At 43.0% G+C, this 15,629-nt stretch overlaps 1 protein-coding gene across 5 annotated transcripts in view; it reads left to right on the forward strand.

The window, feature by feature from the left end:
• RBL1 (RB transcriptional corepressor like 1) overlaps positions 1-15,549 on the forward strand; it is a 27,967-nt gene extending 12,418 nt beyond the window's left edge. For 3 of the 5 annotated variants that reach the window (XM_074553465.1, XM_074553467.1, XM_074553468.1), the window contains 10 exons: positions 1,451-1,615; positions 1,785-1,920; positions 3,406-3,672; positions 5,742-5,920; positions 8,882-9,058; positions 10,448-10,519; positions 10,702-10,786; positions 12,458-12,624; positions 13,018-13,188; positions 13,428-15,549. In XM_074553465.1, coding sequence (XP_074409566.1) covers positions 1,451-1,615; positions 1,785-1,920; positions 3,406-3,672; positions 5,742-5,920; positions 8,882-9,058; positions 10,448-10,519; positions 10,702-10,786; positions 12,458-12,624; positions 13,018-13,188; positions 13,428-13,598 — 1,590 coding nt within the window. In that variant the 3' untranslated portion in view covers positions 13,599-15,549. Of the gene's footprint in view, positions 1-1,450; positions 1,616-1,784; positions 1,921-3,405; positions 3,673-5,741; positions 5,921-8,881; positions 9,059-10,447; positions 10,520-10,701; positions 10,787-11,704; positions 12,625-13,017; positions 13,189-13,427 lie in introns of those variants that run through there. The other 2 variants (XM_074553466.1, XM_074553469.1) reach the window with 2 other exon arrangements.
• Positions 15,550-15,629: the final 80 nt, after the last annotated feature.

Here is a 15,629-nt window from a genome sequence, read left to right on the forward strand (position 1 = left end):
ACAAGAGTGTCAACATCAGAAGGCTTAGAAAATCTTAAAAAATCAGGGCAACATCAGGCCTATTCTAAATGCTGGCTGTCCTGAAATGTATTACTTGGAAGGTGTAATGCCAGAGCTGAAGCTGAAATATAAAGAACAAAACCCATTTTTTAAATTGTGCTGATCTTTAACATACTGCCCATCAACTTCTACTAGACTAAAGCCTTCAAGCATATATTTTGTTGATCTTTATTGACTACAGTGTAGTTCTAAAATAGCAGATACAGATCTGAAATATTGGCTTTGGCTGCTACTACTTATCACAGACTTGTTTTGCTAAGTTTGGGGTCTTTTCCTTTCTGTAACAAAACATAGAATATCTTTTCCAGTGTTTTCTCTGGTTTTGCTCTTCATTTAACCACATTTTTTCCACTTCCAATGTAACTTGATTTTTGACTACTTCAATCCTTTTATCACCTGCCCATATACCTCCAGCTTTTGCTGAATGCCTAGCAGCTTACTGGGGTTAGTTCTGAATAAATCAAGTAGTTCTCTTTGGATGACAGCAACTGAAAAATGGAAGCCTTAGAGAAAGCTGGTTCATTATCTGTCATTCCTTTTTCCTTAACTGCCCAGCTGTGCTGTAGCAAATCTGTCAGTATTGCTGTGGCTGGTGGTAGCCTCCATCAAAACTGGTGCACATCCAACTTGATGGAACAGATTTATGTTTGATTTGAATTTTCTCAGCTATTCAGTGTATATTCTTGCAGCACTCTTATTTGGACAAAAATTGCCATTACAGGGGCCTCACACAGGAGAGACTTGTGACATTTGTAACTTTGCTCTCTAGGAGTAGCTTCTGTAGCAGGAATAAACAAAACTGGTCTTCCATGGAATTTTGTGGCATTTCCATCCTCGGAGCTTTAACAAAACAGGCTGAATGCTGCTCTAATAGGAATGACACAGGGTGGATTTTGTGTTGGAGTATGATACTGCAGTCAGCTCTGTTCAACCCCCTTTTGTCCATGTTAAGGGTTCTGAGTGCTCCTTAAATGAAACTTTAAGCAGTGGTTTTCAGCTCCTCATGTTGTGGGCTGCTTGTTGGCAAGAGCTGAAATGCTGGGGCTGTCACATCCCCTGTCACATCCCCAGCTCTACCTGCTCACCTGTCCCAGGTCAGTGCTGCATGTGCCCAGTGCTTTCACTTGTGCACAGTTAGCAGTAGTGAGAGAGACCCTAAAAACCCCAGAGTGGATTGTTTTCACTTGTGGCATATCTGCTGTCCTCTTCCAGCTCCAGGTTGCTTTGGGAAAGGGGGTTAAACAAAGAGGGTTGGGGAAGATGAAGATGTGAGGTGGAGGCTGGAGCACTCTGTGTTGACGTTTTAACAGGTGTCTGAAATAAATAACAGTTAGATGGTGTTAAGCATGAGCAGTGTGACATTGCTGTGTGTGTGTGTCATTGCCATCAGGTTATTGAAGTGCTGATTCGGTCTGAGGAAGGGCTGTCCAGAGACATGGTGAAGCACCTCAATAGCATTGAGGAACAGATTCTGGAGAGTCTGGCCTGGACTCGGAACTCAGCACTCTGGAATGCACTCGAGGCCTCGGAAAACAAAGTCCCAACCTGTGAAGAAGTATGTGATCTCATTCCTGTTACTAGGAAATTCATGTTCTTTTTCTCACTTTTTTAATTTGGAAAACTGATCAAATGAGATTGTTACTGCAGAAAATCGTCTATTAATAGATTGTCACAAAGAAGGGAAATTAATTTTTTATCTTAGACTGACATTTCTTACTTCTCAGGTGATATTTCCCAGTAATTTTGAGGCCAGCAATGGAGGAAGTGGGTTTGGGCACTTGCCCATGATGCCATTATCTCCCATAATTCATCCTCGAGTGAAAGAGGTTCGGACAGATCTTGGTGGGAGTTTAAGACGAGGTAAGTTTAAGGCTTCTGATATTATTTGAATGTGTAAATTTGGGGAGAGGGTTACAATTCTTTGTAATTGGAAAAAGCATCCTAGAATCTGAATTGAGAGTTCAGAATTGTGAAGTTTATTTGAGCAAGAGAAGGTCTAGATGCACCCAGTCAAACCAGTGCTGTGACTAACTGGCTGCAGACAGTGCTTCCCTTCTGGATGGAGCAGATTTTGCTCCTGGCTTGATGCCAGGATGACCTTACTCTGAGATGGATTGTCATCAATCACTTATTGTCCATTGATGTTCAAATTTTTCCAGGTTGTTTTTTTTTTTGCTTTCTGTTAGTTTACGGTCAGTGAGTTTGACTGGATTTTACCTGACTTTTTTTTTTAGATATAGTGACAGAGCTGCACTTAACTCCTGCTTCCTACAGAGCTGTGTTTGTGCTGGGTGGAGGACAGTGCTTTGCCTGCAGTGTTGTGTCCTCTGAAGCTGCTCTTTGCAGATTCCTGGATCTCACACAGAACTGTCTCCTGACACTGAGGGGTGCAGAAGCAGTGCCAGCACTGCTGTTTCCTTTGCATGCTTCTCTAGTTAGGAATTGCAGCTTTTGTTGTATCCCAGACACTGGGATATGTTCTTGCACGTGCTATGTGAGCTGATGGGTTGTGTAATGTTGTCTCCTTCAGTGTTTGTGTGGCAGCAAACAAGGCTGTTTGGTGTTTTTTTAAATACTCCTTGGGAAGGAGATGTACCAGCAGTTTCTGTGTTAGGGTTCGCTGATGGAAGAGGAACCAGACTGGAGATGGTGTCTTACATCTGTCTCTCAATCCCTGCAGTCTCCAATCAGTCTTACCTGACCAGTTATCCAGATGATTTCTGACTCATGGGAAGTAGGAAATTCTTGTCGCTGTGATTGTCACAGACTGCAGCAGAAATGCAAAAAGCCTGTGAGCAGAAGCCTGGTACATTAGTGCTGTGTACTTCAGGCTCATTACTGGAGCAGATGTTTGAAAGCAACAGGAAAGCCTGAGAGGAACTGGGGCTGTGTGAGAGTGGAGTCACCTGTTTGGGAGCAGTTTAGAGGGAGTTTGAAAGCCAGAACATAGGGAAGGCAGCATGTCCAAGGAGTGTGGTCAGGGTTTCTGTAAAGGAATGTGTTCACAGGAGTAACACTTGCAAAAATTCCCTAATTGCTAGGCTGACTGGAGTAAGTACCTCTGATCCTGTGTGTTCCTCAGTCCCTGTGAATCAGAGTGACTGCTCGGCTTCCATGTGATACCTGATGGCAGAACTGCACTGTCTGGGGTGACTGCAACACTGAGAAAAGTCAGACTACAGATCTTGTTCTTATCACCTCAGAACAGTGAGTTCTGAGAGCAGGCCTGAGCTATAAGTGATCTCTGCTCGTGTAGTTGGAAGGTATCCTTTCACCTTCTTTGCAGAAGTATTTGCATTAAGCTGCCATTGTTAAGGTTTTATATTTTCTTCCTTGACATGCCAGACGTGCAGCCATTGTCTCCAATCTCCGTTCACGAGCGCTACAGTTCTCCTACAGCTGGGAGTGCTAAGAGAAGGCTCTTTGGAGATGACAGCCCCAAAGAAACGCAGATGGAAAAAATCTTAATGAAAGGAACTAAGCTGACAATTGCTCCAGCATCAAGCATTGGTGCTGAAAATATGTCAGCATCTCCTGCCCAGACAGTGCTGACCATGACAACCACTACAGGACCAGGAAAAGCAGGACAGAAGGTCACTATCCCACTGCATGGTAGGAATTCTTGCTGCTTTTCTTCTCTACTAGGATATTTTCTTTAGTCTTAAATTATGCTTAGACCAACCATGCATCTTGAAAGTGTGTTGTTTTTTCTTTCTAAAAAAACAGTTACTTTGTCAACAACAGCTGTCCTGGTTTGAAGGACAGGTGTCTGTGAAGAGAGGAAACCTCCCCTGGAATGGAGAATATGATCCTCTTCCCTCTGAATTATTATAACTTTGAAATGACAGGGCTTTCAGGCAAAGATAGGAAAAAAGGAAAAGCAGTTCCTTACTAGTGTGTGTGTGTATAACGTGGCAAACCAACCCCCAGCCCGGCAGCACCGACGAGCAGATGCAGAGCCCCAGGGCCGGCCTTGTCCCGGCTGCAGGCACCTTCCCCTGCGGTGCAGTTCCGGGCACAGCCAGCAGGGGCGCTGCTGGCTCCCGGCCGGGCAGGGCGGGGCGATGATTCCCCCGGGGCTGCAGGGGGCGCTGTGGCAATGGCGGCCGGGCTGGCGGAAGGGATGCACAAGGGGCTGCCTTTGGAACCCTCAGGGACGGCCGGGCCCGCTGCACCTCCGGCGGGGGAAAGGGACTGCAGCAGGAACCTGGGAAGCAGCTGGAACGGCAGAGGCGAGCAGATCCTGTTGTCATAAATGAGATGTAGCAGAAACTGCAGAGCTGTTGCCCCTGCGGGGCACCCCGGCAGGCAGGAGTATGGCACTATAGGGTAGTGAAAACTCAGAAAAGCAGCAAAAGAATGGCAGGGGCGGGCAGGGGTCTCCTCTGCAGCAGCAGCATCACACAGCCAGGGAAATGCATCCTCCAGGACGGGGCTGGGGCTCGGGGTCCCGGTGTTTTTCCCTGAGGCACCCAAGCAATGGCAGGGTCCTTTCAACGAGGCAAGGTGCCGGTGACATTCCCGTTCGGTGGCTGCTCTGATGAGCGAAAGCTCACTCGTGGCACAGAAGCAGGACAGGGCTGGGCTGCAGCAATGAACTCCCCATAAACAGCAGCTGGAGCATCCTGCTCTGAACCCAACGGCGAGAGAGGGCGAGGAGCCGAGCCAGCCTCTCACCACCCAGCCAAAATTTGAGGTATCTTTTATCTTCCAAAGAGAAAACCCACCAGGTAAAGGCAGTAGCCAGTCAAATCCTTCCCCATCCTTACCCTGAGCCAAGGCAACTTCTTTTATCTCTCTAAATTACCAGTGGTTCTTGTCTCTTAGAAATGTATGGGAGAAAATCCCTGAGAAAAAGAAAACAAAAGGAGCAATCCTAAGCTCCAACTGCTACTCAAAAGGTTAAGTTTATATTGACATCACATCCTTGGAGACATCTGATTCCTGGTAAACACACTGAGGATTTCTCCTCTTGCATAAGAGATCATGTTTGTGCTCTTTCCAGTTTTACCTCACCCATTAATCGGTATTTCAGTTCTCAGCTCCGTTAATGATTTACTGCAATTTTTCTTAATTTGTCTGTTAAAATCTCCAAAGGCTCTGGAACTTCTAGATAAGAGTTACCTGCTAACATTAGCAAAATACTCTGAGACTTCTGTTTTGTTGAAGTTCGGTGGTACTTGAATATTTGTGAAAATGATACATGAGCAATGAGTTTATAGCCATTCTTCATTTAAAAATTGGGTCTATAGTTAAAGATTAAAATAAGAATTCTGCACTAATCATGTTTAAGGAGATTTTCACCAAGATAATTTGATTACTGAGGAAACTAATGAGGACTGTATAGGATATGCTGCCAGTTTTGCAGAAAAAGAATAAAAATAAAAGAATGCCCACCTTCTACCAATAGACTGGAAAACCAAATACAGAAATTGTGATTGCTTGTAAAGTTTGTACTTTAGGATAACCTTTAGAAAAGATCATTCACATTCAGATTCTCCTTTTAAACCTTACCAGAAATGTAATTTTTACTATTTCTGAAGACTCTGTGGGACAGACTGTAGTACAGAGGACGAGATGTCTTCAGTATCAAATGTTCATAAATGAGTTTGATTTGCTGTTTGACTCTGCAGCATGAAGAGAGCAGCCAGTTTATTTCTAGGTATGTGTATCCTCTCCAGGTATTTCAAATGACATGGGTGGAATCACCTTGATCCCCATTTTGATTAATTTAGGCCAGCCATGTAAAGTGGATGCTCAGGCTCCCTGCCACCCTCCTGGGACCCAAGGAGCAGACGTGGCGCTGCCCGTGGCCGGCAAGCCGAAGAGAACGGGCTCCTTGGCACTGTTCTACAGGAAGGTGAGTGCCCTTCTCCTCCTTGGCACTGTTCTACAGGAAGGTGAGTGCCCTTCCTCACCAGGGGCTGTGCTTGTGCTCCTGTGCAGGAGTTGCAGGGGTCGCACGGTCGGGACGGACAGAGACGAGGTCTCTTTGAAGCCAAGTCGTGTAACTTGCAGTTTGTTACAAAGGGTGTGGGTGCAGGGCCCTGCTGGGAGCTGCCAGCCGCAGCTTGGAGCAGGGCCAAGAGAAGAGAGGCTTAAAGTGTAAGAGAGTTAAAGACAAAGGTTTAAGAGTGGAGAGCATGTAGAAAGGAGGGGGTGAAGGAGTGCAGAGGGAAGACAGAGACAAAGAAAGAAAAGGGCACGAAGAAGAGCGAGAGCAAGAAGAGAGATAAGAGAGCGCGAAAAGAGAGCGAAGTTCTCATTACAAAACAATAAATCATCTTCAGTGCTGAATATTCAGATTCTCATTAATTAATCTACTACAGCATGCATATCTTATAACATTTCTACACAACTTATATGAATCACTACATTACCATACTATGTTTACATGTTAAACCCTAAATCTTATTCTTTGGGCCCCATCTGCCAAGCTGCAGGGTCTGCTCTGACTCTTAGGCCTGCCTGCTTGCAGAGGGAATTGTTTCTTCCAGGGGGGATTGATTTGCGGAGAAAGGAAGAAACTTCACAACTTGTAAAAGTTGTAAAGCCCGGTATGCCTTTATTACGACGCGCGTCGGACGCAAGCCTCTCAAAAGGCGTGCGCTCCTGGAGACTCTGAGTCCCCTTTTTATCCCCCCTTCCAAATGCATATGCATACAGTTTCAAATTAAGTTCATACATATTCATTCCACGCGACATTTAGCACTAATTCTTCTTTATCAAAGGAATTCCTAGGTCGGGGGCAGATTGACCTCGCGGTTTTCTGTTTTTCTTTCTCTGTCTCCTTGCTGTCTCTGGAATGCGGCCTCTCCTTCAGCTTTAGCTCCACAGACCCTTCACCTCTCCTAGACACTTTACCTAGTTCAGGATGGATTACTCTGTCTCAGGATTACATTCAACTGGTCACAACTAAGGTATCTCAAAGGTTGCTTTCATTTCAATCTTGCCTATAGTTTCTATATTCTCAAAATCTTTTGCCAGGCAGTCATATTTAAAAGGCTTTCTTGTTTCATCCTCCCCAACACTCCTGGCCATGCTGGAGCCTGCCTCCCTGTACAGCTCCCAGTACCTTCAGTCCTCACGTGCCTTGAGCTTGGCACATGCAGTCCTTGTATACCTTGAAGAAGAAGGAAAAAGATGTTGAGGGTTGCAGAGTCCAGTTTTCTCCTTCCTGCTGATGGAGGAAGGAGAAAATGGGATTTTTTTTTTAATTTTAATTAGAAGCTTCTGTTAATAAATATGAAAGGCATACTTGACTTCAGATTTTACTTCTCTTGGCTATTTTGATTGCCCCCACATTTGCAAGGGTTAGACAGAGCTGACAGGAGAGGGTTTTCCTGTGTGTCACTCATTCAAAGCTGCACTGCTGTGGACCCAGCATTGGAGATGCTCCTTTGCCACGTTTACATCTGCCCAGCAGTGCTGATCTTCCTGGGCTGGGGGCTCAGGAAGCAGTGATGAATAACATAGTAGCTTAAGGTTTCTAAAAAGAATGAGTTTGAAATACTGCAGGATTTAAAGATTAAGTTAAGAACTGGGCGTCCTTCAGAGAAACTTCAGACTACTTACTTATAGTTGCTTTCATTTTCAGTGTGCATTTTGTGAAGGGTCTTTGGAGGAAGCAGGGTAACTTGGGCTAGATGATGACAAAGAATATATCCCTAAATTAGTCTCTCTCTAAAATATTAGAAGATTTTTCTTTGCTGTTATTTTCTTGCTAGGTAAGTTTTATTTTCTGAGATTTTCCCCTTTGAGGGTATCTGTATAGATACAATAGATCTTAAGAAGTTCTACCATGAGCAATCTTTAAGGTACACCTTAATAGAAAAAATAATTTCTGAAAACACTTGTAAGCCACATCCTTTGTCTGAACTATTGGTTCTTTAATTTTGCCAGTGACAGGCAGTTTCTCTGAGAAAGGATTAGGAATTGATCAGTCACCTGCCAGTTGGGAATGTTGCATTTTGGAAGCTTTACTCTCAGCTGGGGAGAACTTCAGGTGTAGCTGTGTCTTTGACTAACCATGTCATAGACAACATAATCCCTCTTAGTTATGGAGAAGAACGAAAACCTTGACTTATATTTGTAGTTAAATTTTGACTTTCCATTTATAGTGATCATTGTACTCAGAATGATAATTTTCCCCTACTTTCCTTTCTTGCTCCTGTTCAATAGAGCAAGTGAAAATGACACTACCCCTTCCTGCTTTCCAGCTTAAGGAAAGTGCCTAATTAGTTAGTGAGGGATATGGTATAGGAGCTGTAGGCGTAGTGTTTTCAGAAGGATTTTCTGCAAGTGTTAGAGGTTCAACAGTTGGAGAGTGGACAGCTTAGTCTTTGAATCCCAAAATTCCAGAATGATTTTGGTTGGAAAGGATCTAAAAGATCAAATCATTCCACCCCCTGCCATGGGCAGGGACACTTTCTGCTAGACCACACCCATCCAGTGTGGCCTTGAGCACTGCAGGAGAGGGCAGGAGCAGCTGCTCTGGGCACCCTGTGCCAGGGCTTCACCCCTCCCAGTGTCCCATCTGAGCCTGCCCTCTGGCTGTGGGAGCCACTGGCACTCCAGGCCCTTGTTCCAAATCCCTCTCCAGCTCTCCCAGAGCCCCCTCAGGCAGCAGAAAAGGCTCTGAGGCCTCTCTGGAAACTCTCTGAAACTCCCACCCTCCTAGATCGTTCATGGGAGAGGTGTTCCTTCCCTCTAGTCATCTTTGTGGCCCTTATAGAATATCTCTGCTTTGATGCCTTTTATTTCTGCAGGCCAGGATGGGCTTGTTTGGCTTCACTCTTTGCTGTGTGTCTTTTCCTCCCAGGTGTACCATCTGGCCAGCGTGCGCCTGCGGGACCTGTGCCTGAAGCTGGACGTGTCCAACGACCTGCGCAGGAAGATATGGACGTGTTTTGAATTCACCTTGGTTCATTGTGCTGATCTTATGAAGGACAGGCATTTGGACCAGCTCCTCCTCTGTGCTTTTTATATCATGGCAAAGGTAACATGTAGTTTTAAGAAATTAATGGAATTTTATGTTCAATTTTATGTTCAAAATATCAGGTGTGTTCAGCATTTACAGTTTGACTGTATAATTCGTGTCGTATTACTGGAGGGAAGGGGAAGGTCCTTCCAAGAAGTGGATGAAGTCTCAGTATGGTTTTTTCCTTGTTTTGCATATCTTAGCTCACTGGCTCATTGATGGAAATTCTTGACAGAGTTTTTCTTCTCTTCGTGGGTGCATTCACAGTAGCACTGGTTGACACAGACAAAGCACTGTGTGGTCTTATTGCCCTGTATTTGTTTTCTGTCCCATTTGTCATCTTGACAGTCTGTTGATCTAAACTAAAAATTCCATTACAATTACGGAATTAGGCAGGTGCAGAAATTTGCAGGAGCAAATTTGTATAAGGTGATTTCTATTCCCAAAAATCCTTTTAGCTTTTGATTATTCAGGCTGCGGAATTGAGGTGGTTGCCTGTTGTGTTTAATTTCTTATTTCATTTGACAGCTTTAATTTAAGGTGGTGTTAAATTGGATTGTGAAACTGGACTATTGGTTTGACTCAGACTTGAGCTGATGGTTACAGTGTCCATAAAGCCTAATTCAGACACAAAATTCAGGAGGCTGGATTATCTTCTCTTGAGGGCAAATGAAGAGTAGCAGTATGTGGAGGGAAACTGATGTTTAAATTGTGGCTGCCTGTGCTCTTAACTGCAGCATGGGTTAGGCCTACCTGATGTCACCACTGATAGCAAAGCCATTTAATAGTGCTCTGTATTTTATCATGTAATTCGTCAGTTGTTTTGGGGTTTTCTATAATCCAAGCTTTTGAATGCTGTCTCCAGTGCAGTGTGAGACCTGACAGCTTAGCCAGAGACATTCATGCATTGTCTTCTGGCTCCTACTACAAAAACTGTTGCTTGTCTGCTCTTAAAATTACAGATGTATGGCTGAAAAACAGAATGCTTTAAGAAATGAGCTATTTTGAAATAAAAAAAGCCAAGTGAAATTGCATGTGTGTACCTGCCTAATGTCTTGCTCAGGATTTCCCCACTTTCTGTTTAGAAAAGTTAGGGATCCAGTTTCCAAATTCACAAAACACATTTTTGACTTAATAATATTTCCTTTCTTTAATTTAAAGTGCCACTGGAAGAAAAGTCCGGAAAGGAGTAATTCCTAAGCATCATAACTAACAAAAAGCTTTAGCAGCTAAGAAACAAGGAATTCCTGAACAAGAAAAATCTTTGTTGTTTCATGCTCTCATCACTAGAGATAAATTTTTAAATTATGTATCCATAGTAATACTCCTCAAAAAGTTAAATACTGGACCTAGGCAGTGCAACCTTCACTCTTTGCACTTGGTCTTCAACAGCCTTTTCTTTTCCAGGTAACCAAAGAGGAAAGAACTTTTCAGGACATAATGAAAAGTTACAGGAATCAGCCCCAGGCAAACAGCCATGTAAGTCCATAACACTGGCTTTACTTTTTGTAAAGCTCAGAAGTGGCTTTTGAAGTCTTTGTGCTCATAAGAGAAGTGAAATCCTCTGCAGTGTTATACTTGCTCCTGTTCAGTTGGATCTCATCTGGTCTCTGACCTGCTTGCTTTCCTTGACAAGAGTGTTTTTCCTTGCTATCTTGTAGGTTTATAGGAGTGTCTTGTTGAGAAATACTTCTGATGATGTTCCATTGGACAAAAATGCAAACCCAGATATGGAGATGACAGAAGGTGAGTGCAGCAAAGGAATTTGCTCTTTTCAGTAACATACTTGGGGCTTTTCAAGAACTGAACAGTCAAGTAATAAGTGGAACAAGTTTTACAGTTTTAAGTGTATTAAAGAAAAATAAATGCATTGTTGAAAAAGAAACCATCTTGTAAGTAGCTCTCCTGTGTATTAGGTATGGAAAATAACACTTCCTAGTTGGAAAGAATATTTAATTTCATTTACCTAAATTTGGTTGCTCAGGGTGGAAGTGTTTTTTTAGTATGTCAGTTCTTGGATGGCAACACTGATAACAAAGAAGAATGAAGATAAACAGTGCCTGGAATATTATGGTGGTTTTTTTAATATCATCTATTCTGAAGACTAAAGTAGGAAGAACTTGTTTCAGAAAATAAAAATGCTAACTCTCCAGGACGGCCATTTCTTATATTCAGGCTTCTTTTAAATAAGTAATGGTTTCTTTGCTCTGGGTTAGAGAAGAAAATGGATCAGAATGGGATTTGAGAAAAGGATGGAACTGTGCCATGGCTGTTGTGAGTGGCATGTCAGGAAAGTGAGAGATCAGCCCATGTATGAGCCCATGAGCAGATCTGTAGCCAGGACACACGTAGAATTTAGTTTGTTCTTTGTGGCAAATTCCCTCTGGGTGGGATTCATCTGCCTAATGAATATTAGAGCCATTTTTAAAGGCCTGTTGAGGATTCTGTCAGGGTCATGGAAAGTACTGATCTCTAAATCCTGTCTGACACCTCCACAGTTACTGGATGACTTGGAGTATCTGAAGTGACACTGGGCTCTGGTGTTTTGTCAGACAAATATATGTGGTTACAAAGTTCTTCAATGGCTTTTCCTGCCAGACTTTCTTCAGTTTATGGGCTCATGTCTCCTTTACACAGTATTAACTCCAGGTCTTTTGATGCCAGTTCACAGGAGCTGTGCTTGTGTGGTGAGAGGAGGAAGGCAGATGGACATGGAGTCACTTATGGGTGTCAGCTGGAGCTTTGGATGTTTGTCTCAGTGCCCTGATTGCCAGAGACTTTGTGTGCTGCTCTGTTTTACTTGGCAGACAGCAGAATGCAGGACACATAGAATGTTGTGTAGCACTTCAGCTTAATTAGGGGAGAGCAGACATCAAGAGAAATACACTTGCTGTGTGGCTACAGCTTTTCCCACTTAACAGAACATGCCTGAACAAATGGTGTCATGACTGCCTTGGTGCAGATCTGAGTTGAGCACCAAGTTTTTCTCTGCTAGCTGATCACAACAGACTTTCAGAGAAGCCAAAATCTGGGAGCTGTCAGACTGCTTAAAACTTAGTTTTAATACCAAGTAATGGCTTTGTACCACTCCCCACACTCCCCAGAATAAACATGGAAGAAAGAGTCAGTTGTGCTACAGTTTCTTGCTACAGCTGTTTACAAGTTTGGAATAAAGGTTGATACTGGCCTTTTTAGACATAACCCACAAGCCTGCTCACAGCAAATGGTAGCTCCTCCTGATGTTCATAACCACCTGCAGCACACCCTGCTCCTGGCTCAAGCACATTTCTTGAATTCCTGTCATTGACTGGTCAATTTATGGACAAGTTCTTGCCAGCTGGACATCGTAAGTTCAACTCTGAAGTGCCTGGTTTGCCAATGCTGTAGTTTTGAAATCTGAAGCTCTCTTATTGTTAGACTCATCTGTGAAAGCTGGCAGCTCCTTGGGACGGTCCACAGCAGAGAATTTGAGTGAGTCAGAAACAGAGGAGAGAGGAGATCTTATTAAATTTTACAACGCAGTCTACGTAGGAAGAGTAAAGTCATTTGCACTCAAGTACGATATCACAAACCAGGATCATGTGGTAAGTCAAGTATTTTGGAATTAATAGTCAGAGTCATTTTTTCTGGCGGTTAAATGTATGTCAGTAACTTTGTCTTGTCACCTGATGTGGGTCGAGTCAGATAATTGGAGGTAATGGTAAGAGCACTTGCTTTAACAGCCTTTCAAGAGGACAAATGTAGATGCTGCTCAGTTTGCAAACCCATTTCCAACTTCTTTACATCAGTGCAATACCTACTTGCTCAAATGCCTGTGGGCTGTGTAAGGCATCTGGAAGATTAATTCTGTTGCTTGGTCGTTCCTTGATCTGTTGTTTCACTGTGACGAGATAAAAGACTCTAAAGAAGGCCTGGGAGTGTAGGAATGCTGTGTTGTGCGAGGCTGTTGGGCTGAGCAGCCGTGTGTGCCCGTGCAGGTGGAGGCGCCGCCGCTGTCGCCGTTCCCCAGCCTGCGGCCGCAGGCGGTGTCCCCGCGGCGAATCTCGCAGCAGCACTCGGTGTTCGTGTCCCCGCACAAGAACAAGAACGGCGCCTGCCTCACGCCCCGCTCTGCCCTGCTCTACAGGTTCAATGGCAGCCCCTCCAAGGTACAGCTAAAACAAGGCTCAAAGTGGTTGAGAAATTTAATCTTTAATTAGGGTGCGGTCTAGTGCAGTTCTGATGTGTTATATGAATGGTCTCTCTCACTTTGCACTAAAGTTAGAATTCTGTATGTAGATTCCACCACTCAGACTGCAGGATAACCTGTTTTGTTCACTGATATTTCAGCCATAGAGCAAGTTTGAAATGGAGTCAGAGTAACTCATCATTTTTGTCTTGATCGCAGAGTTTGAAGGACATCAACAATATGATAAAGCAAGGTGAACACAGGAGTAAGAAGCGAGCAATAACAATTGACAGTGACACTGAATCTCCCTCAAAGCGACTCTGCCAGGAAAATGATGATGTTCTACTGAAACGTCTGCAGGATGTTGTCAGTGAGAGAGCAAATCACTAAAAAGCTTCTGCTGTCTGTGGATCTCCAAGTTACAGAGCTGGATACAGCATTGTGCTATTTATTTCTTGCTTTTGTATATAGACAACTGTCAAGTTCCTTCAACACTGAACTTTCACCTGACTGCCACAGGACACAAAAAGTAAAGAGTTATGTAGGAAATGCCAGTGATCTTCATGCCCAAAGATCACACTGTGCTATAACTTACTCTGAGCTGTTTTAGCAAAAGAGTGTTCTGTGAAACCCATATTGGATGTTCTCAAGCCCCATTTGGAGCATCATGAATTCTGAGTGTAACTCAGCTTGGAATACCAGTTTTATTATTAGAATAAGAGTGATAAAGAAATTAGTGAAATCAGTGAAGTTTCCTCAAGCTTTTGGCATTTAGAGAAGAAACTTACAAAGTGCCTTATTTGAAAAGAATACAGAATTTTATGTATTATTTTACTGTGGAGTAACTGGAGGGAAAAAAAATAAATTATTTAGCCTCAGAAAGAGCTGAGTAGTTTTGAACTGTCAGAACTTACGTTAAAGTGTCGGTTGTGACATGTATCTGACAGCTTTTGCGGTAACAAAGGCAATAATCTAAAAATACAAATAGTGGTGACTGAGGTTGGACTCTGGTAAAGCTCACAGTTCTGTGAGCCTGAATTCCCTTTCTCTTGAGCCAGTGGTGCTCCACGTTGGGAGGCACAGAGCAGCCTGCCCTAGATGCTGTTCATACAGATGGCAGCTCACCCATGAGAAAATACAGCTGAAATCAGCAGCTGGGGTTTGGCCATGTTAAAGCTGTTCAAATGTACACGTTTTTATAACAATTTGAATGTCTTATTTTTTCCTGAAGACCTTTAGCCTCTTGTGTAGTATCTACACTGAATGTAAGCCCATCACATAAGGAGGTGTGTATGTGTGAGGTTTTATAGCTGTTGAAGGCTTGGGTTCACTGGAAAAGTAGAAATTCCAGCATCCAATTCTTGTGACCAAGTTTTTAATGCTGAAGACCTGGTAGGATCTATTTTACCAAAATGGAGAAAAGTCAGGGTTTACTCATTACTGTAAATCAGTAGTTTGATCTTATTTTATAATTGTGTTTAAGGTTAGAGCCATAGAGAAACTTCTCAGCACTGTAATTTTCAGTTTCTGTGTAACTGAACTGAAAAAAAGAACAACTACACAGGACTTGTTTGAGGGGCTCTGTTTCCTTCATTGGCTGGGTGGATTATCCCCACAGGCCATGGGGAGAACACTGCCATGATTTTGAGCAGCCTCAGCAATGATGAAGGAGAAATTAATTTCTAAGTGTAGGTGTGCAGGGACACTACTCAGCAAGGAGTAGGAAGTTTACAAACTTGGTTTTGAGTCATTAACTACTTGAACATTTGATATTTTTTTAAACTTGTTTACTTTCAGAAAAAGGTGCTTGCCCATGGAGAGCTGCAGTATGAGGAAATGGCTGTGCAGTGGAATAGGTTTCATGTAGATATTTAATTTTATTCAAGTTTTAATGTTTGTCTTCAGATTTTCAGATAAAAAGTGGAGGATTGCAGCCTTTCTGCAGTAGGATAGGAAATTTATGGTTAGGCAGGACAGCATCAGTCTTTCCATGGTATTGTATGATGATAGTTTACAACCATTGACATGGTTTTAATTCAATATCATGTGCACATCTCCTGGTGTCTCTGCTCCCCACACTGTCACTGCCTTTTCTGACAGTAGACAACTGATGGAGCCAAAATCCTTAATAACTGTTATGTATAGTGCTTCTTCAGTAGGAAAATGAATGTACTACAACTGGATGCAGTTCAGAATTCTTCACCTTTTTAGGTGATCTAAAAACTATTTTGGGCTTGTTGAACAGCTAAAGCAATAGCTTACATGAAATTTTTGTAACGGTTTCAAAGTGCCTTCACATGTAAATCTGTATTTTATAATAAACAACTAAAAAGCATTTTAACCTGTGTTGCTGTATTTCCTGTTGTTTTGCTGTGCCAGTTCATTAAACAATGCCTTCTTATCTGCATTTTCTGTAATATC

The sequence above is a fragment of the Zonotrichia albicollis genome, chromosome 17 (assembly GCF_047830755.1).
Source record: "Zonotrichia albicollis isolate bZonAlb1 chromosome 17, bZonAlb1.hap1, whole genome shotgun sequence".
NCBI classification, from domain to species: Eukaryota; Metazoa; Chordata; class Aves; order Passeriformes; family Passerellidae; genus Zonotrichia; species Zonotrichia albicollis.